The sequence below is a fragment of the Pocillopora damicornis genome, chromosome 8 (genome assembly GCF_964200805.1).
Source record: "Pocillopora damicornis chromosome 8, jaPocDami1.2, whole genome shotgun sequence".
NCBI lineage: Eukaryota > Metazoa > Cnidaria > Anthozoa > Scleractinia > Pocilloporidae > Pocillopora > Pocillopora damicornis.
Window position 1 is genome coordinate 793,117 of NC_142677.1, and position 25,812 is coordinate 818,928.

A 25,812-nucleotide genomic window follows, 5' to 3' on the forward strand; every position below is an offset into this window, starting at 1 on the left:
GAGTGGATCTTCTGTTTTCTTCTATATTACAAAGAACTATTTCCTCCTCAATGCCAGATCTTTTTTTTAACATTTTTAGACGTTTCCTTTTTCAATTTTACTAGCCATAGGTTGTAACATTATGTGGCATGAGTCTCATTGTTGCACCTGCCGCTATCAAATGCAGTGACGCGCTGTGTTGAACAATTGTGTTCACATCCTAATTAAATCGTTTTGTAAAACAACAATAGGAAATTAGTGATTGGAAAGAAGGAAATAATATATTTCATTTATCTTTCCTTCTATCTTTCCGTGCTTCAAATGTCAGTTCAAAGGGTCACAAGGCAGTCTCACCATCCAGTTTTTTCATAACAATGGCTATATTGAGATGCAAGGTAAAGACATTGTAAATTCAAAGAAATGAGAGTTCTAAATTTTTGCTGTCAACTTTTAATTGTCTTTTATAGAAATGCCGAATTTCATGTTAGCGTGCAAATTACTCTCAGAAAAGTTTCCCTTCATAGTGGAAAGAAAATGATAAATCGATTGATTTGAAGTCGAAAAGAAGTTCAAAGCAGCATCTCGCAAAAACGCAACAATTCGGCTGGACTTCGAGTCTTGTCATTGTCTTGTGAGTATGATATGACATTTTTTCAACCGAATGATAACTTTTGAAAGCTTTGCTGTATAAAAAAAACCATCCACTCCTTAAAGAAATAAAAGTAAAAAACACTCAAGAATACTCAGAGTACAGTAAAAAAGACTTTCTTGAACAATGCTCTACAATGAAATATTCAATGAGCGAAATCTTTCAATGCTAAGCTCGGAGAAAAAAAAACTTCTAGCCTTATTTCTATGCCGCACCTGCAAGTTTTTGATGAAAGTGAAACAGAGAACTACAGTACTGGTGGCCAATGTAAGTTATGGCAAAGTCTCAGTCTCGATATAGTTCTGATTCAAGACGTAAACTGATTTTCTGTGGTCACAAGTTTATACATTAAGCAGAAGAACCATTTACGATGGTGATGCTTTTTTCTTCTTCTTAAAAAGAATTATTCTTGTAAAACTTCCATTGCTTTGATGGCAATGAAAGTTTCCGCAAATAAATCAAACATTACACATTTCAAATTCAATTAGGCTTTGATGCAATTTTTATCAATAGTAAGAAATTATCTTAATTCATTTTCGTCCTTCTTTGTTCAATTCCTCTTTGTTCTGAATCACTGTTTGAAGGAAACCGCAAATTTTTACACCAAGACGTTTGCCTAAGTAGTATCTGATTACACAGAGTATAAACAAACTCATGTTCCCCTTCTCCTTTGACTTATAAATCTTTGAAAATCTCGCCAAGTTGTAGTATTGTACGAAAACCTGCAAGGTTTGTACAGGTATGCACTAAAGATTATCTTATTTAAACGTTTCGCACTCTTTAAGCCAGGAAAGCAGAGTGAAGTAAGAAGTAAAACTTGAATTATCAATGTCAATAAAAGACAACATTACAATGAAAACAAAAAGAACAGAGAAAACATGAAAACAATGAAATGAATAACATTGGTACGGTGTTAGGAGAACAACATTTCGAAGTCCTCTTCAGCTGTTTCTTATGTCACATTGCACACGTACCGCATGGCTTTTAAAGTAAAAGGTAAACCCATGGACCGGCTAAGTAGTTTCAAAGAAAAAAAAAAGCTGAAATTGCTGATAAATTTCTTTTTCCCTCATTTTTTTTGTATGTCACCAAATGAAGTAAAAAGACGGCGCTATGGTGCACCGCTTTTAGTTCAAGTTATAAAATTAAGTTGAATTCAAGGGCATGCGTAGAATAACTAACATGATGATAAGCTTAATAACTACGAGTAGTTATATTTATCTTTGTTCATAGTTATAACTACCTTTGTTCTTTAGCGTTTCGTTTATATACACCGCGTGCTGTTTTGTAGGGTGTTCAGTTTGCCATGAAAATTTGATGAGTATTAATCAATCTATTTCATAAATAGACATGATCAAATCATAAACCCAACCCTTCCCTTTCAAAACGAAAAAAAATTTTTTTAAGAAATGCTGTGGATCTTTTTAAGTACAAGTTCAAGTTTGGTCATCCAGGATCGCGAAAAAACTTTACCTTTCTTAAAAAGTCTCTGTTAGATTTCATCGGTTTACATACATTTTTGTAATGTAAATCAATTTGTAAGAACAAACAGCCATTAACTTCACTTCCATATGTAAAGGAGAGAAATTTTCTTTTTTTTTTTATAAAAATGTCTTGATACTTTCGGAGTATATTTTCAGCAATCAAAAGTTAAATTCCCCCGTTGATATGCCAGTGCGGCAGTCATTCAAACTTCCAGCTTCTTGTCCGGCGTTAAAATTTTTGAAACCAAACTGCTTCAGAGGACGCTAATGTAATATGTCTGAAAAGACCATAGACTGAGCTTTAAATTCTTTATTATCATTAGACACTCCGTTGATTTTCAAAAAATTGTATTCTGCCCGACTTTTCTTTATTGCCCTTAACACTACTGGATGACATTATTCTAGTCTCCATAATTTAAATTTGACCTGTATTGTTTCCTTGTTTTACGATCGCTAGAATCTGAGGAATACAAAAACGATTCTTGTTAAGCTGACCGACAATAAACAGAAGTTCAAGGTTTGGCCGAGTAGACTTTGTAAAACTTTCTAACTTTTCCAAAAGAACTGTCAAAACACACGTCTCGTGTTCTTTGTTCCATTTCATTTTCACTCACATTCTTTGCTTACTCCTGGTGCAACATACCGAAAGGCTGATGGAATATCCAACAAAAAATAGGAAAAAAAAGTTCGAATCACAAAGCCTTTGCAATTGTATATTTTTCATCGCCATTTCCAGCATGGTCCAAAAAATATCTTCACTTATCACACCAAGAAGTGTGCATAGTCCCCCAAATATTTCTATATGTTCTATTCCATGACAGTCCAGTGTTTCTAATGCAGAATTTTCCACCGTGTTCTGTACTTAAATCCGTAATTTACCATTAGTCTTCCGCAGAATCGATAACGAAGTAAATCCAAAGCATTAGGTTGATCATAAGAAATGTCAATGGAAACAATATTCTACTGCGGCTGTCAATCCTTTGTACATTGACGTCTTGCTCCCCAAATAACTTAATTTTCTCCCGCAAAGAAGACAGTTGACGCTGCAAGTATTTCGTCTTGAGATCACCGCCTTCTCCGTCACCTGTGTCACTCTAGTAGATAGAGTATCATGTCAGGAAATTAACAGTGGATGAAAAGCAGATAAACCATGCAAATAAGCATATATGTGTAGACCTGAATACGAATCCATTTTAAAAAATGTGTTTGCAGAAGACAGAGAGAGAGCAGAACAAAACGAACATAATTGTAGAACGAAAGGGTAACATCCAAATCAGAGGTGCTATTCGAATGAGGTTCACAGAATCTATTTTATTTACCGATACGACAATTTAAATTGAGTGCGCGTAAGGACTCGTTGTTTGTATCTTGATTCACCTTACGGGCTCGTCAAAATACGGCACAACCCGTAAAAACACTCAGAGATACTACACACCAAAACGTCTAATAAGATATATATTTATATATTCCCCTCTATGCCACGGAATTTGCAAGATGCGTTGTTTTCCCCTTAAGTAATCGATTTATATAAGTTAAAAAAGACGGACACACAAACTAAGAATAATAAAAGTGATGATGACAACGGTAACTATCATGATGATGAAAATGGAATCATTATGACAAACCCCTTTTTCCACGTCAACATTCCTAAGTTTCCTGTTCAGTTTATCTTTCTTTCTCGTCTCCAAGCTATCGTGGAAGTTGATGATGGCAAATTCAACCAGGGCGCCAAATACATACACTAGACACAGCATCAGTATCCAATCACTGTACTTTGTGTAAGTTACTCGAGGCAGAGAATTCTGAACTGCTGCGGTAAGAGTTATCATGGTAAGGACCTAGAAAAGACGTGGAATCTTCTGTGACAACCTATACGCTTTCTTTAATAATCATTTCTTCGATGTGCTGATGAACTTACAGTTCTGTTATTGTCATTACTTTTAGTCATGTCTCACCGTTGTGATACAGAGCGCAACTCTTGCAGGCGCTGCCTTGTAGTTTATCCAAAACGATATCCAGGACAAGGCCACAATTATAATAGATGGGATGTACGTCTCCGTTATAAACAAACTTAGTCTCCTCTTAAAAGTAAACGTCAAACTAAGTCTTGAATAGTTCCCTGAAAGTAAAATCGTGGGTGAGCATCAATGCAATGGGGTCTGATAACTGAGTTTGTTTTTAGGTCTTGAGATTTAATTATAAATGCATAGAAGGCAACCACTTTAGGTTATCAGTTAGTGTTTTGATAAGGAGATTTATTTACCATTATCCCTACTTATAGCCTCATGTGACCATTGTTTTAAAGCAGTATTTCAGGGTACAGATAGAAATTGGTCCATTTGATCTGTTTTAATAAGCCAAAATGAAGAGCAATAACTCCAAGGGGGGATTGTTTGTCACTGGGCAGAGTTGGATTACGTTCGCAATTGATTTCCAGGAAAGTATATATTTTTTTCCAAATAGGATGATGATACAAGAAATGCGTAGATTTTTTGTTTGTTTGTTTTGCTCTAAGTCCTTGTTGTTGGTCCTACCTGTGGAGTACACATCTGTTGTCTCCGAACTTTGGATTTTCACTAAATCCATCTGTGGGAGGGAGATATCAGGAGCTTGTTCTATTGAATGCTCGTGACCCCTTTTCCACGTGTATATGGCATCAGCCTCTGAGTAAGAATCTAAGGGCAAATGCAAGATTGTTTACAGTTGGGCATCATGAAATCTTAAAGGGAATTTTACACTAAACAAGTAAGCGAAGTGAAAGTCAAGCCCCACCTTCCAGGTCCTGTTGACACTATTTCAAAGAAGAAATAAAATATTAAAAATAATACGATTATTACTATCAACAGACGCGTTAATGTGGCCCTCCAAAGATGAACGAAAAGAAACCGTCTAAAAAAAGTGTAGGTTTATTTACTTCGCTTCTCTTATAACATAAGATTATAAAATAACAGCTATTTTTCCTCTTACAGCTCACGATGTTCAGTTCACACTTTTGACTGTCCATGGGGTACTTGCGTAGCTTCATTCGACAAACACCAGTGACTGAAATCCTGCAACAGAGTACTCTCTGTTATTTTCGAATCAAAAGTCTTTTGCTAGTATACCCTAAAATCATTGAATAACTTATCGATGAATTGCCACTCGGAATTGTAATGACGATTTTAACCACGATGAAAAAGAATTCCATTAGAGTACCATGCAGCTTGGTCTTACCTTATACTAAAGAATACTGTTCCATTGGGCCAAAATATCAACACATAATTTTTCTTAGTGATCTCGTGGAAATTTGACCTCTTTTCACTATTAAAATAAGTGTCTGGGATCCAAATTTTGTCCAGTAGGTCTCCTTGAGCCACAATCTGAGAGGTGCCATTGAATCTGAGCCGAGGATCCTCCCATGTTTGACGAAAATACATTGTCATTCTATAATCCTTTTTAATAGAATTGGAGAAACAAAACACAATCAGCTAAGTGAAAAACAAAGCAACAAGAAAACAAACAAAAAAGGCAAACAAAAAAACGCATTTTGAGGTATACATGTAGGGCTTCCATTTATCTCCATGCTGATCACTGAATCTGAAAATTTTCCTTTAAATTGACAGATACATTAATTCAGTTTGGCTTTTATTGCATTAACAATATGAAATCAAACGTAATCTTTTTATTATTGAACTCTAGTTAAATAGACTGGTTTTTATCTTGCTGAAGGACTCAAAATATCTGCTCCCTCACTATATAAGCCTCCTTAATTTTGCTTATTAGGTGCTGAAGAAGATTGGATTGCATTTTGCCCTTGTCTTTTATCAGAATCGGTATCTTTCTTTACTAAAAGCCTTATTAATCAGAACTAAAATATCTTACCATATTGGTCACCGAAATGTCACCAATATCAACAATGTATAAGTCAACGTAGACGGTTACTGGCCTTCCTAATGAAATAAAGATAAAAAGGAAAAAAAAATGGCATGCGTGCTTTTTCCTTAATGTCATTTTCTGCTGCTATTTTTATCACTTTTCTCCTTTTAAAAGAGTATAAACCTATGGGCTACTTTGTTATTCGAATTTTTCGCCTTTTTTGTTGTCGTCTGGAGGTAAGGCTTCCTCCTATAGGGGGATATCCTTTTTAAACAAATTATTATGATAATCAAAAAGAAAACGAAATGTTATCTAAGTCGTGTCCTCCAAAAGATGCACAGTCGCTCTATAATTTTTCCTCATGGTGTCCTTGGCAATTAAATTTATTATCTTCATTCCAAACAACTGAGGTGAGAAAGAAAATCAAACTCAGATAACTGCAGTTCTCCTTTCAAAATCTTACCTCCAAACTTTGGTCTCAGTCTCTTGTCATGGCTCTTTAACAGTAAATTCAAAGTATTGGTGGCGTTCGCTGTTCTTTCTGTCTCTAGGTCATGACTGGGACGAATTCAAGAAAAGTTACAACATCACGAAGGAAATAATGCAAAGGAATTAACGAAAGCTAATACTGAAAATATCGCTATGAGAAGACAACATCAGAGTGGTAATAAACAAGAACGGTTGTTTGTCTTTCAGGGATGGCCACCATACAGAATGAATCTGAATTTTAAGCAGAATGATACTCATTATCCATAGTTTTTTTGGTATGAATTTCAAGCCAATTAGCGAGACATAACTTTCTATTTTTGCCAAAACAATCGCTTGGAAAAAATTGAATGCTTCCAAGTTTTGAAGCCGAAAATACCTACAGTGTTGAGAGTAAGTCCAAAAAAAATTGATCATTGAGCCCACCAACAGATCATTATCTCGCCGAAACTGATGAATATATATAAGTGCGGTTTTTTTTTTTCATAAGCCTTTCTGCTTCTGAAAATAGATTGCAAAATCACCACATTGCTGTACCATTTTCCTTGACAAAAAAAAGAAGAACGGTTCGTAAGAAAATGTGGCCATTTATCTAAGTAGTATACGAACAGTCCGGTCAGATTAACGGAGATTAAGGCTTACAGAAATCAATATCCATCGTTTGCTGACCTCGCCATTTTGTCACGCCTGGTCTACGACTCAGAAATGAAGATGCTCGAGAATGGAGTGGAAAATTAGATAAAATTAATTGCAATCCATGTTAATGATACAGAGTGATTTATTACCACGTTTCCTCTGAGTTTATCAGTGATATACTCAGTAGGATTACCCTGATCCCAAAATTATTTTACGATTGATGGACAGAGATCAAAGCTTGTGGGATGATTTGATATTGGCCATGAGTACATAGGAAAAGTCATCTAACAACGGACGTCATAGAGGTAAAGCGTTAGTGGGTCTTCTCGATGACCGTGCAATACTCACTTTGTGAGCTAAACATATGTACTTCAAAAACACCCTTAAAAGACTTACTCTTCATGATTTTGTTCCGCAAATGTCGCCGGGTCAAAAATTAAGATTATGACTGAAAACTCCAGCCAGAAGATGTGACCAAACATGAAGGAACAGTTACTACAACCGATTAAGGCGCTGTTGATCCGTCTGAAGGGTGAAGCGGAACACCTGTTATGAAAATCACAAGAGTTAAGAGTTCATAAATTTTATAAAATGAGTAACATTCATTGGTAATCAGACGTGACCTGTTTTGAAATAGTTAATATGTATTAATCATTTATAATACACTCCAGGTTGGGGATAAGCAAAATAGCGGAAAAAAGTATGGTAATGACAACAAAGAAATAAAAATTAAACCAAAAGCCTACACCTTTTTTATACCTATGGGTTTAGAGTTTACTTCTTTTTATGAAAAATTTATTATTATTGGCGATGTCTCAGCTCTCAGACATTATTTATACATGAAAATAAAACATGCTTTTTTTTCTCAAAGAAATATGATGATGAGAATTTTTCTTTTCAGGCCAAGTTACGGAAATATGCGAACCTTTTCCAATAAATGGATAAATGACGTGTGCATTTTCCAATAAGAAATTTCTTCCAGGTAAATTACATAATGTTTTCAACTAGAAAATAGTTGATGGACAAATATTGACCAAAAAAACGGGAAGGGCTGATAGATAGACTGACAATATTGATCAAATTTCCATACCGTTGATCTAAATTTGAAAGCTGTTTAAAGAAAGTTAAAAAAAAGTCATTTATTGAAGAGGAAAATTAAAAAGGATTCATCCCATAAGATTAAGAAAAAAATTGATATTATAAATCAACCATAGAAAAAATATATCATCCACAAATCTTTGAATTCTTGAAACGAAAGATTCAAAGCCTGCCAATGATTTAAAATTTGCAAATTATATCTAAAAGAATCTAATTAACTGATAACTTCGTAGTCAATTACGAGCATAAGTTTAAAGTAAATGGAATTCAGATTTGATAGGACCAATTTCCACTTTAGTACGCGTTTTCCTGGTTAAAATGAATAGACTATATTTAGTCGTTTGGAAAGTTACTTGTTGGTGATAAGGATGACTTGTATCATGCATGGAGGTTACGACTGATGGTAATGGGCTTTTTTGAAACGAAAGATAATTTAAAATTTGCAAATTATATCGGAGATAAATATTCCACAAATCACAGATATTCAATAGCTTGTTTGCTTAACTTTTTATTTGGTCGTAATGAACCATAGATAAGATTTTCGGTTATTCTGGCTGTTGTCTCCTCACTTTAGCAACAGATAGTTTTAAATTGACCTCGAATAATTGGGCACAGAGCAGTTTTCAATTAACGAAAAAGCCACACCAAAGTAATTACAAGTACAAAGGCTAACATCGCTCATCATTGACCAAAGAGAACTTAAGTAACAACGGCAGAAAGGAAGCTAGAAATAGTCAAACTATGCTAGTAAAAGAAAAGGTGCAACATTCTCTCCACGTTACCGAGAAATTTTGTTACCGAATTTACTTTGTTATTTATCTTGTCCCCCCTTCTTCCCTTTTTTTGTTTTACATTTTACACGTTGCACAAGACATGCATCTCAACGAAACCAAAAGAAACCTGAACTAAAAGGAAGGTTAGTTGCAATTTAAAATTACGAACCATTTTCACATTAATATTTATAAGTGAAGTTTGTTTCCTTTACAGAACAGGTATTCGCCGTTGGAGGTTATTTCTTCCAACAAATAAAATAAATCACAGCTAGATTTTTAAAACAAACACTGCAAATAGACCATAAAAGTCCAAAAAATGACATCTCGAGCTTGACAAATCAAGCACTCGGTGATTCATATGAAGATGGGTATTTTTGTCAGTCGTTAGCGAATTCCAGTTCAAAGCTTGCTTTAATTGAAAGTTGATAAGCTATCAGATACATAATGATAAAAATGCGTTGCCATTCGCATTTTGACTTACGAGGTTTTGGATTAAAATCAATACAACCTGAAAATTAGTCCATGAAATTACTAATGCAGAGCCAGGAACCTATCGATGTTAAAAAAAAAGGAAAAAAAGAAAAACGGCACTTTTCCGATCTGTTCATTAAAGGAAGGAATGGATTTGAAGTCGTGGACTTCAGAATTTAAGCGTAAATTTAGATCGAGTGACGCTGGTAACGATGGAATAAGGTGGCCTGTAATAATTTCTTTGCACCTTAAGCGTTTCCAGTTAGTAGAATTCGGATGGCATTCAAAGGAAAAAAGAATGGTTTAGGAATTGAACTTTTTACGCTTAAAGAACACCTCACCTTGTGCCGAGTCCTCACTTCTGCCACCACCGTTGAGAATTTTAAGATATCATTCCGGATTCAAGAACACAAGTCTAGAATTTTCGCTCTTCCCTTAAATATCGTATGCAAGTAATTGATCCGTTTAAGGTGTTGCAGCATTGTTTCGTGTAGGCTCTGATTTCGGTCTTATTGATATGGATCATGTCAAATGCCTTGTTTTGATTTTCATGGCGAACTTGTTTTTGTTATCCTGCTGAGATTTTAGTGAATGTCTCAATTCATTTGTCATAAATTAGACTGAAAGTATTAGCCACTAATGAATTTTTCCCCCTCTCTAACGGGCAGACCAAAACAGAATAAATGAAGAAAAACGCACTTTGGTGTCTGAAAATGTCGCTAGAAATCCTCAAAACCAAATATAATATTTGAATACTTAATGATTGGCTGATTCCTAAAGCCACAACTTCACAAATCGGTGTCAAAAGTTTTTTTAGTTTGGACACTTTTGTATGGAAAACCTTTCTGCCGCAATTGAAAGCTTGAGCATTCGAAATTATCGTAAAAGATCCCTCTATTGTCGTTAGCGCAAAACGAACAAACGCGCTAAGTGCATTGATGAGTTACGTTAACTCATGGAAGCTAGAGAAGGTTCGGCATTCTCATTACGTCACAAAAATTAAAAAATATTTGTGTATTCGAGTACAAGAAAATTCCTTTTTAACAACCAGGTACAGCACTTCTAAACGAAGACAGGCATGTCCTTTTACACATGGAAAAACACATACTAGTCCTGTATCAGTTAGTTTTTGATATCGCCATCTGCTGGACTTCTTCTGAGGTAATATTTGGGCGCCAACATAACTTTTTAACGAAAGCTTTTGCTCAGATCGGACATCATCTCGTGGAAACGCACACGGATAAGTTTTCACTTCAAAAAGGATAAGTAATGCAACGATTACTGGTATTTGTCTCTCTTACGGCTTTAGATCTCGTGTACGGTAAAGGTAAGTGGCTCTGAAATAACCTGTTTCCTTATTTTTTTCTTTTCAGGACGTGTTGGTAAGTCTAGGTATCTCTTTCTCACGCGCTGCGCTTTTTTCCCAGAGATTTAGGATCGAAGAGGAAGCTAACTAGTTATAATCCAATAGTTGAACGTGTCTTTTGATTTTGCCTTAGTTGTAATAATTCATATAGAGTTTAGTCGATGATAATTGTTATTCCACTGTTTGTTAAAGCTATTACTATCACTGTCATCCTCAAACTAAGTTTTCATCGCCATAAAACATTTTATCTCAGTGCAATATTGGTATGCCAGTCTAAGAACTTGAATCATTGCTTCGATAACGATGATGATATCATTAAGCAAACAAGCTACCTATTATAGCTAAGTTCAGGTAAAAAAAGAGATATTATACATCATGTGGATCAGTATCTGAGGAATCATCTACCGGTAGCTAATAGTTGTGCGATTAGGTAGGTAGAGCACGATAGAAATGGAACAGGTACCAGCCTTAAGACGTATTTGTTTAGCTTTCAACCACCGACTTAAACCATCAAGGAAACCCTTGAACCAGTACAACACCGGTACCAATAAGATTCTTTGATCAGGGTAAATGTTTGGAAATAATTTTTTCCCCTCCTATTACGAGGCAGACTTTCACGTGTAACGCTTTCAAACAGAAAAGGAAAGAAAAAGAAAAACGTTCTTGGGATAGAGTCCACTATCGAACCTAGAATTTGCATGTTTTCGGGTATACAAATTAGGCTGGTACAAGGAACCAGAACAAGAAATTAATACGCCTCATCTTTACAACAGAGAAAGGCTCGAAAATGAACCTTAGTTAGCGATCGTAACTATATCCGAAATTCTAAAACGGTGCAGGTAGAATTTAGGACAAAAGAACTAATTCTGTTTGCTGCTCTTTGCAGATGATGGATGTGTTACCTTAACCGATGGAGACAAATCTTTCAATGGGGAAATCGAGTATGTCCCCATGAAATGGTTTGAAACGCCCTCGGTTGTTCCTTTAAGTCCAGGTATTACAAATGTTTATCCAAATAAGCCACTTCTGTTAATTGGGACGTTTTCGAAACACTAACATTCCAGTTAGAGTATAGCATATTTTTATCTTCTATAAAAACAGTCCTCCAACAATGCCCAAAGTGTGATTAGTCTGTTGGGAAGATCTTTCAAACATCTGTTGTCCGTGTTTGTCCGTGACGGATATTCACCCCTCGACGACCTGATCGATCTGAAGTCAGGATCGTTTACCAGAAAAATTTCCGCTTGAGAAACCGAGGTGAAACATTGAGCCGTCTTCATACCCATTGCCCGTCTTTGAGGTGAATAATGATGTGCTATTCTCCTCCCCCTCCCCCTCCCCCCCCCCCCCTTAAGCAACAAATCTGATCTACCGATGAGTTAGTATATAAAGATGACTATTTTCCTTCCTTTTTCATTTTTTTTTTCATGAGCAGCATGTACAGGAGAAATAGCACTTGGGTTGGAAAGTGGTCTCGTTACATTCCAACAAATGACGGCTTCCTCCACCTTCAAGAAAAATCACGGTCCATCTAACGGAAGACTCAATCACGCGGCTGCAAATGGAAAAACAGGCGCCTGGTCAGCTGGGGCTAATGATACAAATCAGTGGCTTCAAGTGGATTTTGGAAGAAATGTCGGAATTACAAAGCTCGCTACTCAAGGGCGTCAAGACTACGATCAGTGGGTGAAGACATTTACTCTTTCATACACTCTTGATGGCAACCCTTCTTTTCAGATTTACCAGGAGAATGGGGCTGAAAAGGTCTGGTGAAGTATATCTTGCCTGATAAACATTCCAGTCAAACATAATTTCTCATACTTTTCAAGTATTCAAAGTTTTATAAAAGAAATACAATTAACTTGAGAATTTGCTGCGAAAATTTAATTTGAGTTGTAAAAAAACAAACTTCGCTATTGAAACAAACAAAGACATTAAAATCAAAATTTTGGATTGAATAGAGAATTGCTCATGTTTTAACGAGAAATGCAACTAATTAAAAGTCGAGAGTCAGTTCTTAACAAAAATGTCATGACTGTTTCTGCAAAGGTAAAGACAATTTTTCTCCTCGTTTGCCATCCTGTTCAGGTTTTTAACGCAAACAAGGACAGGGACACCATTGTGAATCATGTACTAATTCAGCCAATCATAGCCCGGTCCGTCCAAATAAACCCAAAATCATGGAATGGTCATATCTCCATGAGAGCAGAGTTTTACGGATGCATCCTTTCAGGTAATGTCTGAGGTAATTTGTTTGATCGACAAGAAATACTAAGGTAGCAGTTTCTCTTTTTCGTGTTGGATTAGGAGTGTAGAGCTCATCTTTTTTGATCGTGGCGTTGACGTGTTGGTCTCATTCGATATAATAGATCTTTTGATCATTTATTAATTAAAACAATGGTTTAATATTCTATAGGACTCTGCCCTTATTTTATTCAGCTTAACCTTTCTGAACTACTGAGACAAAAACTATTTTGTGAAGTTGCAAACAAAGGCTATTTATACAGCTACCGAATTTTAAAGAGGGAAGAACCTCTAGAGAGATTTGCATCGACTTTGTTAAGAAAGAGTTCTTAAGATCAACTGATTTTCCGTTGGTTGTGCAATAGACCGATACCAAGTGTTGGGCCGAGTAGTGCACATGGATTTCGTAAAAGAGCAACTAAAAACAAAGAAAAAGGTCAACTTTGGAGACTCCCAGGAACAAACTAATGGAATCGAGCTTGCAGTCATGGCAGATACCATTTATGTGAAGGTGCGTTTGACAGTTTTGTACTTAAGTCTAGCCAACGCCACACAATGGGCGCCTAGGGAGCTTATCGTTTATTTTTTTCGTGTTCTAGTCGGAGGGCTTTTTGAACATAGCGGGATTATTAAAGAGGTGCTTCATTAAAATTAGCTGAGGGCTGCAATAAATATTATGCATATAGTATATTCCTCATTTTGAAAACCGAAGATTTTGAACCTGGAGATAGTGAAATTATGAAAACATGAAGTTAGAAATCAGGGAGACCTATTAAGTTAGTTACAAAAGTGCGAAAAACCTCTTTGGTAAACAGTTATTTCAAAATTACATGATACACGAGGAACTGACCTGACAAATAGGAACGCATGAATTAATACTTATCAATAGTATGTTAATAGATACGATGTGTAATTATTCTAATTTTCAACCTTTGATCAATGATTTGTTACACAGGGAGACATTAAAATGCGTGGCACCAAGAAATTGACAATGTTCAGCCGTAAGCTTTCATTTTTGAAAGGAAGTAAACTGGATCTCAGAGCTCCAGATCTGCTACAAACCTTTGATAAACTTGAACCTGGCGCTGATGGAAAGGATGGCAACCATGGTGTAAATGGGACCATAGGTAAAAAGATGGCTTTAAGTGCAGCCCGTAATCTCTTTGCTAATAATGTATGACGTAAGGGAGTTTCAGTACCAAGGACGCTATGGCAACGTAATATGTCAGAAATGTGCTAGAAACCTCTTGAGTGTGAAAATAGTGACAATGGCAATGATCTTCAAATTTAGAGTGATGAATATGATGAATATTTTGAAGGTCCCACCTTACGTCTCTTTTTTAGAATCCCAGCTGCCGTAAGTTCTGCTTTCTTAAAGATATTTTTCCCTTATTATCAGTGGAGATATCAGCCCATACTGTCGTAGGATACATCAACATCATAACTAACGGCGGTAATGGAAACAAAGGCCAAAATGGCGCGGATGGGAGGAAAGGGGCTGACAGCATGGCAAAGGTATAAAAATTAGGAAACACCCACTTTTATGCCAGTGGCATATGCATTTTAATTTATATGCGTTTGTTTGTCTGTTTGTCTGAATACCTCTCTATCTGTTACCAAGTAATCCTATCTACCCGATTATAATCAGAACCACCAAGGTTTCACTGTATCAATAACGAAATCTCGCTCAAAAATTTTATTGGCAAAATGGATGGACGATTATCACTCAGAAAAGAAAACAGATATGATAAAAATGACCTTTGACTTCCGGTGATATAGCCACATCTTTGTATGTTTATCTGTATGTGACACTAAAGAGTCTACAGATTCATACAATGGTAAGGTAATTACAAGTAAGCTTTTTCCAATTACAACAGGAGCTGGATAAAACACAGTCAGACTGTAATGCCCATACTAAGAGGAATGACAAGGGCAAAGTCACTGGGTGTACGGAAAATATCAAAGGGACACCAGGTGCCAAAGGAGGAAATGGGGGAGATGGGGGATACTCTGGAAAGTCAGGTTAGTGATCAGCAATCATAAATAAAAAATGGCTCGCGTGTGTTTAATTACTTCACTTGTACCATTAAAGACTGATTGTTAAACATATCGTACGTCTCAAAACTGCAACAGGGCACTCCAAAATTCCATCATCTCTCTTGACACACAATTCCCTAAAAGCCTAAAACTCTCAGTATAATTTCAAAACCTCGATTTTAATAGGAAAATTATTCTCGGGGCAAAAGGTTGCCGAGACCAACGTGGGAATTTGTTCCCATTTGATAGATCAGAAATTAAATATTCCTGAATTCGCCGGTCACTTTGAACAACTTCTTTTCACCTTCCAGTTATTTGTCTGTGATTTTTTGTTATTGTTGTTGTTGCTTTTTGTTTTTGCTTTCTTTGTTTGCTTGTTCTTTTTATTATTTTCTTCGTACAGTATGGTTCTGTCACTGTTTTTGTTTTGTTTTGTTTTGTTCGGTTGTTTTTTTTTATTAATTCACTCCATTTCATTTTTTAATAATAACTTGCAAGATTTTAAAGTAAAGAATATTGGCACAGAAAGAGTGGTTGAATTTTGTTTCAAAAATGTGTATTTGAGTGGATGTTATCGAAATGAATTATAACACGTTTATTTGTGCTGCCAAAGTTATGATTTGTCTAAAAACAGGTAATGGAGGAAACGCTGGTCGTCAAACAATTTATTTAACAAGATTGCTTGGGAATATAGAGTTAAAGACGTGTCGCGGAACAGGAGGACAAGCGGCTAAAAATGGTGTGGGGGGAGAAGGTGACGTTTCGCATCATCTTCTGCATTTTTAAAGCTCCTTTGCACATTCACAAGTGGCATATCGAAATTCTGCATTCACTTATCGCCTTGTAGATCTTCTTTAGAGCTACTGCAGCCAATTTCCAACTATATGCATAATTTTTTGCGATGTGGAGAGATCCCTAGAAACTACGTCCCTTCCGCCAAAATTAAGCTACATATTTCAAAAACCTAAAACTGCATGTTGCCTTAGTTTGGTTAAAACACCATCACTTTCGATCTGCAGATGAAAATTACTAAGATGCGTTTGAAGATACTAATGATGATAGTGCTGATAACGGATAATGGCAATAATGATGCATTGCTACGTGAAAAAATGAATAAATAAGATGAAAATGTAAAGGTTTTTTGGGAGGTTCAAATCTGGACTTCATCTGCGTTTTGAATTGAACATCATCAATCACCCTCCTCTAAACTGACAGGAGGCCAAGGTGGACTCGGAGGTCGTGGAATCAAATGCAAATACCGCCGGAGAAGCAAGCTAGTCGGACTGGCATGCAAGGCTGATGGTCAAACTGAGGCTTCTCGAGGACCAACTGGAAATAAAGGTCGCAGCGGGCAAAGTTGAGTGTTGCACTTTGGTTGCAATTTCTAGCAATATGGTATAATGATTTCTTTAGGGCAGAACGGCTTATTTATTCTTCTCGCGTAACCTTTCTTAGCACCTTTATCGTTTGACCCAGCAAGTATCCTCCAACACTTTTGAAAAGGATGACATAAAATGATCCCAAAATGGATCTCATTTGATCCAAAAGTTGCATACCTTTGTGCTACATTTCCCTCTTTTGTTTATCATTTTTTCAGGTTCATGAATAAGCCATAAAATACATTGTATTTCGTTTTATTGTCTCAGCCCCTGTAAGCGCTGGTTCAACTGGTCAGGTAGCAGACACCTTCCTGCAAAAGTTAAACCTCGATCGCAGCCAGAAAGATAAATATCCAGTGGTACTGATGAAGGTGATGACAAGATACGCTGAAGACCTTGTTTGGCTCAACAACACCAGAAATGCGCAAGCAGTGTTTGAGTTTATAGCTGATTTAGCGACTGAAAGAGATGAGGACCTAGAAAAATGTAAGATGGATTGGCACATCTACTGACTTTTGAGTTTTCGGATCTTGCATTACCAAAAAATTACAGCCCTGACTACAAATTAAGGTGACTCAATATGTTGGATTGATACTATCGAAATTCAACAAAAAACACTTAACACTTGATACAGCTAAAACCACGGTTGTTTTGATATAAAGAGGATGTAATTCTGTCATGTTAACCCTATATGTCAAAAAAAGACTGAAAAACAGCGATCAAGAATCGTCGAGAAATAATTTTCTTGCAATAGTCAACAAGACAAAGAAAGAAAGTGTAGAGGCTTCGATTTATCAAAACGTTAGTGTTTAACATGACGAAGCAATTAAAGCCACCGTAAACTACAGATAGGTTTCATTTTTAACAAAAATACAAAATAAAGCTTGGAAATGATGGGCCAATCGGAAAAATGCTGTTTTAAAAATGTATTCCGGCACAATTATTGCTAGCCCGTGTCTTACATGTTACTTCTGTTTACCCTTGATGGGAAGCGCTGGTTCCTTTTAGATTCTAAAAAGCTAATAACGTTGTCGCTCAAAGCTAATCAGAAGAAGATTTGCAACTTTAAAACAACAATGAATGGATCGAAAGTCAAAAAGGAAGATGTCGCACCGTCCAACAACTTCTTTGAACTACTTGCTAAAGTAAAACAGCTGATTAAAAATCGAGTCTAGCGGCGAAATTTAATGAAAATGCATTTCATTTTTTTTCAGTTGCAAAGCGAAGGCTGGGTTTCCTAAACAAGAAAGGATTTGATAGATTTGGAAATAATAAACTATTTGCACCTCTGATGAAATGGGAAACGTTTAAAGAACAACTTGTGCAGATAAAAGATAATGCACAATCATATGAAAATGCCTACAATGAGATACGGGCATCTATCGAACGACAGGAAGGTATTAAGCAAGTGCTGCAAGCCCTTCCTTTACCAGCCAAGATTCAAGTCCATAAAGAAAAAGAAAGACTTGTGGAGGCAAGAAGGATAGCATTGAGCGAGAAGAGAGCCTATGTGCAGGTGCGTACCGCCCGGCTATTCATTTAAGGACCCACTCAGTCAGATAGTTTGTCCGTTAGTCAGTCAGTCAGTCCTTTGACTAGTAAGCCACTCAGTAAGATAGTTTATTTGTATAATAATATGATAGTGAGTCAGTTCTTCATCACACATTCACCCATATATTCACGTGGTTACTGAAAAGTACGCTTTGGCGTTTAAGAGCGCTTGTCTGTAAAAATTAAACATATCGCGGCAAGGGTGGAAAATTCGATTTCTTTCTCATTTTAATGTTAGATAGGCTAGGCTATAACTAAAATCACTGCATGCTTTTTTGGCGAAATATCTTTTTATTTCAGGAAAAAAATACAAATAACGAAATTCCGTTAAAATCGTCATTTTTAGCAGCAAATTATTACACGAGTTTGAGGGCTTCGCGTGCAAAAACGAATCACTATCTCGTCTTTTAAACACTCAAATCTTCTTTTTCGATCTCACAAGACCTCACAAAATGATTTTTGTAAACATTGCGCTCTTCTTTGACCTTTCGCGGTCGACATTCCAGCCGCGAGTCACACATATATTTTAATATGTTTCAACCCATATGAGGCCGGAAAATGTACATGGGTACACATTTCCAAATGCTCTGACCTCATTTGCTGTAGAAGGAACATCAAAAGACCATTTCACTGTGGTTATCTTGTCGCTCGTCGTATTTATAACGTCCGATGAAACTGCCTGTCACCTACCCCCTAAAGTTCCTTTGTCACCGGTATTGCGTGACAACCCAAATACTCAAAGGACGTACATGTTTGTAGTCAACTTAGTTTAGCATTGAATTAGATTGTCAGATGTTATCTTTTAGCAATACTCGCAGTCAACTGAACCATTGAATAAGATGCCACAGTGAAGAAAGATATCGAACGTTTGACAACAAGATGGTGTTCGACAGGGTTGGTGGTTTCTTCGGACGTTGTCATTTATACAAACCTAAATACGACGAACGACAAGAGCATTACACTAAAATGGTATCTGGATCGGTCTTCTGCAGTAAATGAAGTTAGAGCATTTGGAAATATGTTTCTTTGTACATTTTTCAGCCTCATATTGGTTAAAACATATTAAAATATGTGTGACTCGCGACTGGAATGTTGACCGCAAAAGGTCAAATAACTACATTTTAACAGACTTTGAAAAGCTTTTGTATCGCTCTCAATCATTTGCCCAAACAAATTTTTACAATTATATTGAGAACATCTTTTCGAAATTCAACCACTAAGAGCTTAATCCATTTGAAGGTTTAGCACATGGTGAAAATTAATTTTATTCACGAAGTATTTTTACTGAAGAGAAATGAAATTTTAAGCGCAAAGAAGATCGCAGTGTTTACAAAAATCGTTTTGTGAGGTTTTATGAGCTTGAAAAAGATTTGAGTGTTAAAAAGACGAGATAGTGATTCGTATTTGAACGCAAAGCCCTCAAACTTGTGCAATGATTTGCTGCTAAAAATGACGATTTTAACGGAATTTTGTTATTTGTATTTTTCTCTGAAATAAAAAGATATCATGCCAAAAAAGTATCCAGTGATTTTAGTTATAGTCTAGCCTATCTAATATTAAAATAAGAAAGAAATCGAATTTTTCACCCTTGCCGCGAAATTTAGAATTTGTCTGATTTTTACAGGCAAGCGCTCAGCCCTCAAAGTTTTTAATGTCAAAGATGAGTGCAAAATGGATAAATAATAAACCGCATGTTTGTTTTTCATCCTTTTGGGACAGGCCATTACTGAATTGGAAGCAAGCATGAAAAGCTCACTTGAAGAAATACTCGTCCAACTTCCAGACGTACATCGGGCAGCGCAGTTCAACAAAAAGGACCTGTTTATTGTTCTCCAAGCTTTAGTAGGATTTGCCACTGGTACTGCAGGGAGAGATCCATTGGCATTACTTGGGACTGCTTTAACAATTGTCGGACATTTTGCCTCAAAGTGTAATACTGGATCGCTTCAAGACAATAAGGACAAACTCGAAAAATGGCTGATGTTTGGTAAGGAATACGCTGCCCTAGACGACTCTAGTGATCTGGATTTTGACAAAATGGATGTGGGATCTGTACCGGAAATCATGAAGGTATAAGCCCTCTATAGATCTAGATTTCAGCACTTTTAAAGGAAATTTTGCGACCGCCTGACATGAGTTTATTAGAATCTTAAAACGCGGCTAGTATCATTATTTCATTGAGACATTGATGGTGGAGATGAAATTTTCACGGTTTCTCTCCTTTTAGCTGATAAGATTCAAAGGAAATTTTGACAACAAATTTTCTCAACTTTCTTTAAGACTAACCTTGAAATGAACAAGGAAGCACTCACTACAGACCTGGTTTGTATGATAGAGGAGAGGTCACTTCCACGAAACCTTGCAAAGTTCAGGGAACAGATAGAACGATTTTTCATGGCTGGGGGAGCGAGGATTGATCTCATAGCCAAGGTTATTGATCTGGACAATGCAGTTGGTGGATACAACTTCGATATCCCTAATTTAGAGCAAACATCGAATGAAATAGAGAGCTTGCGAAACTCTGGAGGTAAGGATCAATGGTTGATTACACGCATACGTATGTGCAATATGCAGAGTAAAGCAGCAGTCGTTGATATGGAGGCAGACCAATCCAGAACACAACTGAGTATATAAGATATACTCCTGTCCAAATCTAACATATGATATGTTTTTATCACCAAAATCAAAAGTGCAAGATAACTCCTGCCCGCAGGCCAGAAATTCTAAATTTTGACAGAGTATTTCCTGTTTTATTGAGTGTTGAGTACTACTTCTTTGCCTTCTGGACTGGGTGCTTTTTCATCGTGAGGTTACCCCCTCGTTTGCCTGTACTCCACTACGTGGAGAGAAGTAATTGGAGGTAGAAGAGTCTTTCTCAAAAACACAACACAAAGACCCAGTTAGGGCTTGTAACTAGGAGACAATAGGGAGCTTACAAGTCATTCAGCCACCAGCTCCCAAGCAGAGCAATGATCATAGAGAAAGGAGTGGGATGATGTTTTCTCTGGAGAGTGGTAGTTTATCGGTTAACGGACGGGACTCCAGGTCTAGCTAGGATAACTTGATGTTATTATTATGAGTGTAAAAGATCGCACATTTAAGAAACGATGTATCTGGTTCCTTGTTAACTTTGGTTTGCAGACTTAGACTCTCCAATCGCTGAGAACATACAACAGATGTTCCTCGATGATTTGCTTACTTCTTATCAGCAGATGGAGACAAGTTTTACTCAGAATCTCTATCAGTTTTACAAAGGCTTTGAGTTCCGCTCACTTTGGAAAGTTGGTGATACCTTAGTAGACTTTCAGCGACGAGCAAGCGAAGCTGCTCGAGGGAATGAACAACTTCGAGGTGTACTGGAACTGACTAATGCTTTACAAGAAATCGATTCTATTGAAAGTAAAGGGCGAAAATGCTTCACCAGATTCAAATATTCAACAAATACACACAAATGGTCTTTTAACAGTGTTGAACATGCTACGGTTTGTATTTTAATGGGCGGATATGACTTATTTTGAGATCCAGTCATAGAGGTGTTGCCTTATGAAATTTTGGCGGAAGAAGGGTCGCAGTACAAAGTGGGAAGATTGGGTTCAGGGTTCAGGTTTTCCTGCATTTTGATTGGCTATATTTCCCATAACATGGTATATATGGAAATTTTTGGAAGATAATAGTCCAGTATGTATGGACAATATATCACTGTAGTTTTTCATATTTGAAGATCTAAAACTTGTGAAACAACTCATACTACAATTTTAGAGAGGTATTTTCATCATGATTAATGCTCACTTGCACTCCTTTCGAAGTTGATTACTTTTAAAAGATGAAGAGCCACTCAAACATTGTTTTCATAGAGCAGGTCGTCAGTTCAACCCTTGACAATTCTTCGAGATTAAGAATACCTGAAATGTTAGGTCTTCTTGTTGTTAGGTCTTCTGTTGTCCCTCGTTACTTTGAGAGTTTGAGGATGACTTAAAAAAAAGGTTGTTTTCCCTTTTTCTCTATCTTTATGCACTAGCTTTTTGATGATTTGCACAGAGGCAAAGCGACGTTCACCATAGAGGTTTCTGACAATTGCAAGTCATGCTACAATGTTCGTCTTTTGAAGGTAGGAAATATGTTCTCTACTGCTAATGAGCCATACATCGATACCGTATGGCTATAACACTTAAAAGACGACTATGGCTACTAACATAACACATATTTGCGTTAGTTTACTAGTTTTGGTCTTTATTTACTTGGCCTTGTTGCTCTGCACGCTCTCTAACCTTCATGGCCATCGTGCTACTCGCTTGGTTTTAATTGTTTTCTTTTTCGTTTTTTTGTTTGTGTTTTTTTTCTACTACTCGATATTTCTACTGCGCTGCGTCTTTTGATGAATAGTGTAATGAGCTCAGCGTTTGTAAATGCTAGTTCTCAGTATACTCTCAGTTGTAACTTTATGAAATTTTCAGATCGTATGATTCGCGTTGATATTCAGCAAAAGGTTTCCGATCCGTAGCTAGATTTAAGGGAGGCCATTTCGCTTCAGTCGCATTGAGATGCGTTTGATCTGAGTCAATATTTGCTGTAGTTTTACCGTAAATACTACAAGGCACGTTGTTTTGGATTTCCTTTAAATTCAAGGCACCACGCAGCGCTACATCACATCGCATTGACATGATATCTTCATCACTATTATGTTGTTATCATGACAGCTATTATCAAAATCATGAAAGTAAAGTTTTGCGTTTGTGTCTTCTTGCCTACTGCATGCGTGACTTATTAGTGATTTCTTCTGTTATGGCCTTTCCATCCTGACTGAGAAACAGGAATTGTTCTAATTTCCACTGTGGCTTGGTGGTGACACGTTTGATCTCTCTGCGTGGTTTTGAATCGATGATTAATCAGTCAACAGCTTGATCTTTATTTTTCATAGATGTATGTTGAACTCTATGGAAAAGAAACTCAAAGAGAAAACAACTTTCCAGCAACTGTTTATCTAAGACTGCGACATATGAGTGCCTCGTTTTTTCGAGATGGATATGGAAAAATGAGAGAATTCCGACAACAAAACATGGACGTTTGGAGAAAGTTTGAATTTGACCGATTTGCAATTACAGATACCGCCAAGTGCCAAGCAGAGAAGAAGAAGGGCAACAGTAAGTATTCATACATTGATTGACTATTAAAGAACTGTTCCATGCTTAGCGTGTGTATATCGAGTTATGGATGCACGCGGGAAGTTTGGAGAGCACGAGAGAAGCGTACGAGTTGCTCGAGACGCAGCCGCGAGCAACTCTAGCTTCTTCCTAGGGCCCCGCAGTGACACTCCAAAACTCTCGTTTCTTATTAAGATATTAACAAGATAGGCCACTAAATTACTTAGTAAGCTTTTACGGTTTTGGTGCGCTTTTTAGAGGACTCTCTGTTCTGCTTGGAGAAAGACGATGTTCGCTTTCAAGCAATGTGCTGCCATTACCTTAGTGATTCCCCGTGTCAGGACGTGCTGCTTGGAGCAGAAGAGTGTCAGAGTCCATTTGGATCTTACGAGCTGACTATACCTGTAGATGAAGACGTGGATTGTCGACCGGACGGTTCACAGTTAACAAACAAGAATTGCAAAGACTTTGACGTGAGTTTATTTATAATTTACATTGTGCATGGGGGATACCCTACGAATCTTTCAGTGCTAATCTTGCGCTCACCGCCTATTGCAAAAAGTACTGAGCAGTTTTTGACAAGTTGAGAACATTCATTTATACCCCAAGTCGGATAGACAAACCACTAAAACAGAAGTCGTTAGATGAAATAGTCATCCAAAGAGTCGAACTTTCCGAATATAACTGATTATACCTCATAATCTACGTCCTTGACTGAAGCCTTTATGTCGGTATAATCGCATGTGACCGAACATAAAAGCCAGAACACACTTTCTCAGCCTACTGAAATGACCACCCAAGCAACTGATGCAATATTTTGTTCGTAAAGGGAAAACTACTCTTTGTAGTAACAATGACCTTTATGGCAACTCATTAAATGCATTTTTATCATGAAGAGAACTTATAATAGAGGGCTTAATTTGTATACTAAAGAGCCTTGTCTTAAAAAGTCAGCTATTAGTTTTAGCAAATATTTTCTGCAAAAGCGATATTTTTTGTACATGTTTTATTCTTAGTGGAAACAAATCTTACATGAGCATCCAAATTCTCGTCTTTCTTTATTTGTTTCGCCGATTTATACTTCTTTCCTATTTGTAGTTAATATACTTATGATGGGGTTTTTTTTCTCAGAAGAGCGTCTACACAAATATGAACGTGTGGACACATTATTTATACTGGTCTGACAGATACCCAACCGGACCGAATGATGAGAAATGCGCTGGTCACTCAAGAGCCAAGTCTAAAATCTCGGTGTCTGAGCCTTCCCCAGCTTTAGAGCTCAAGGCATCAAACGTCACAGGAAAATAGAAGATACATACAATTAAACGTTTCTGATATCTAAGACGAGAAAAAAAAAGTGACGCAAAACAGATAATGCCGAATTGGTGTCAAAAAGGATAAATGGTTTCACACCGTTTATTGTGAGATTGAATGAATTTTATAATGATAAAATACAAACTAATGAAATAAAAAACACGTTCCTCATACTGCTTTGGGATCGGTCATTATTTGTCGCACTCGGAAAGGGAGAGGAGTTACCCGGGGGAAGGGGTGAGGAGTCGGAGGCGTTTAGTTCTGTCACGAGAAAATTAAGTTGATCTCCCTATAAAGCTATGCAGTATTCTTAGGATCCCCTGGTCATTGGCAAGTAATTGCCATTCAGTCCCCCTCCCTTTCTATTCCGATGTGGGCGACTGATCCCCCATTTGTGACGAAATCCATTCATAATGGATATTAATTGCTGTCATAATTTTTGATGAAATAAATTGCAGTTCGCCTGCATGGATCATTGCTTTACTTAAGAATACTTTCTCTGGATCTTCCTGCTACAGAAACGAGATTGAACTTTAGAAGGTATGTGAATTGTTTCGCGGTCTATCTTTACAAGCCATAAACTCTCTTGCAGACGAGAAAGAAGCAAACACGAAAACCAGTTGTCTTAATTTTGTATTGCATTCAGCATTGTTTTCCTTTTTAAGCCAATATAGACGAGTCTGATCAACACGTTGCTCTTGAACTTTTTGAGGATCCAACTGCCCCTCTAAGGGACGCCAGAGGGATAACCAATGAGCGGAACCGTCTGTGTTACACGCTTGTAGTTCCATACAACATAACACTCGAACTGGGTGTGTATATACACTAGCTAATCGCAGTTTATGTTTAATGTTTTAGCTCACTCCTCTTCGTCCCATTTTCTGATTTATTTTGATGAGTCACCACGTTATTCAAAGTGAAATCATTATTAGGCGAGAGTAGGATAAAATAATTAAAGGACTATTAAAATTTGAAATTCAGCCCCCTGAGTTTTTTCTTTTATTTTCTGCTCCTATTTTAAAACTAATTTTCTTGTTGTAACCGATCAAACATTTTCACAAGAGAATCCTACCGCTAAAAATGTCATTCTTAGCGCAATGCGGGTGTGGGAACAAAGCTCGTGCTTAAATTTTGTGAGAAGAACAACTGAAAAGGACTACATTGAGTTTTTCAAAAGAGGCGGGCGAGTATTTTTTACTGTCGTCGTCTATTTTTATTTTCAAAGGATGCACACGAGGTACCTCACAATACTTGTAGGAAGGAAAAGAGAGGGCAATCTTTGGGATCTAAAGGAGAAATTTTGATAGACACCAAGGGTGTGTAATGCTCCGTATTGATTGCAGTTCCAA

At 36.9% G+C, this 25,812-nt stretch overlaps 2 protein-coding genes across 4 annotated transcripts; one reads left to right on the forward strand and one right to left on the reverse strand.

Annotated features, from left to right (window-relative positions):
• Nucleotides 1-2,409: 2,409 nt before the first annotated feature.
• LOC113680635 (gamma-aminobutyric acid receptor subunit beta-3) lies at nucleotides 2,410-9,945 on the reverse strand. Of its 2 annotated transcripts, XM_089181200.1 has the most exons (10): nucleotides 9,773-9,945; nucleotides 7,486-7,635; nucleotides 6,431-6,525; nucleotides 5,974-6,041; nucleotides 5,326-5,543; nucleotides 5,080-5,162; nucleotides 4,647-4,787; nucleotides 4,068-4,231; nucleotides 3,738-3,950; nucleotides 2,410-3,206 (listed from the first exon to the last, which is right to left on the reverse strand). In XM_089181200.1, the coding sequence occupies exons 2-10, from the start codon at nucleotides 7,569-7,571 to the stop codon at nucleotides 2,994-2,996; spliced, it is 1,281 nt and encodes a 426-aa protein (XP_089037326.1). In that variant the 5' UTR covers nucleotides 7,572-7,635; nucleotides 9,773-9,945; the 3' UTR covers nucleotides 2,410-2,993. The 2 variants fall into 2 exon arrangements, with proteins under 2 accessions (XP_089037326.1, XP_089037327.1); XM_089181201.1 differs by lacking the exon at nucleotides 6,431-6,525 and having other exon boundaries at nucleotides 9,773-9,930.
• A 592-nt stretch (nucleotides 9,946-10,537) lies between these two features.
• On the forward strand, nucleotides 10,538-24,607 carry LOC113680634 (uncharacterized). Of its 2 annotated transcripts, none has more exons than XM_089214579.1 (19): nucleotides 10,538-10,758; nucleotides 11,684-11,791; nucleotides 12,233-12,561; nucleotides 12,886-13,030; nucleotides 13,407-13,552; nucleotides 13,997-14,168; nucleotides 14,441-14,556; nucleotides 14,919-15,063; nucleotides 15,713-15,832; nucleotides 16,294-16,434; nucleotides 16,725-16,943; nucleotides 17,672-17,973; nucleotides 19,728-20,078; nucleotides 20,289-20,535; nucleotides 21,150-21,490; nucleotides 22,027-22,116; nucleotides 22,927-23,149; nucleotides 23,408-23,622; nucleotides 24,284-24,607. In XM_089214579.1, exons 1-19 carry the CDS (start codon nucleotides 10,701-10,703, stop codon nucleotides 24,455-24,457), a joined length of 3,642 nt encoding a protein of 1,213 aa, XP_089070705.1. In that variant the 5' UTR covers nucleotides 10,538-10,700; the 3' UTR covers nucleotides 24,458-24,607. The 2 variants fall into 2 exon arrangements, with proteins under 2 accessions (XP_089070705.1, XP_089070704.1); XM_089214578.1 differs by having other exon boundaries at nucleotides 10,541-10,758; nucleotides 24,281-24,607.
• Nucleotides 24,608-25,812: the final 1,205 nt, after the last annotated feature.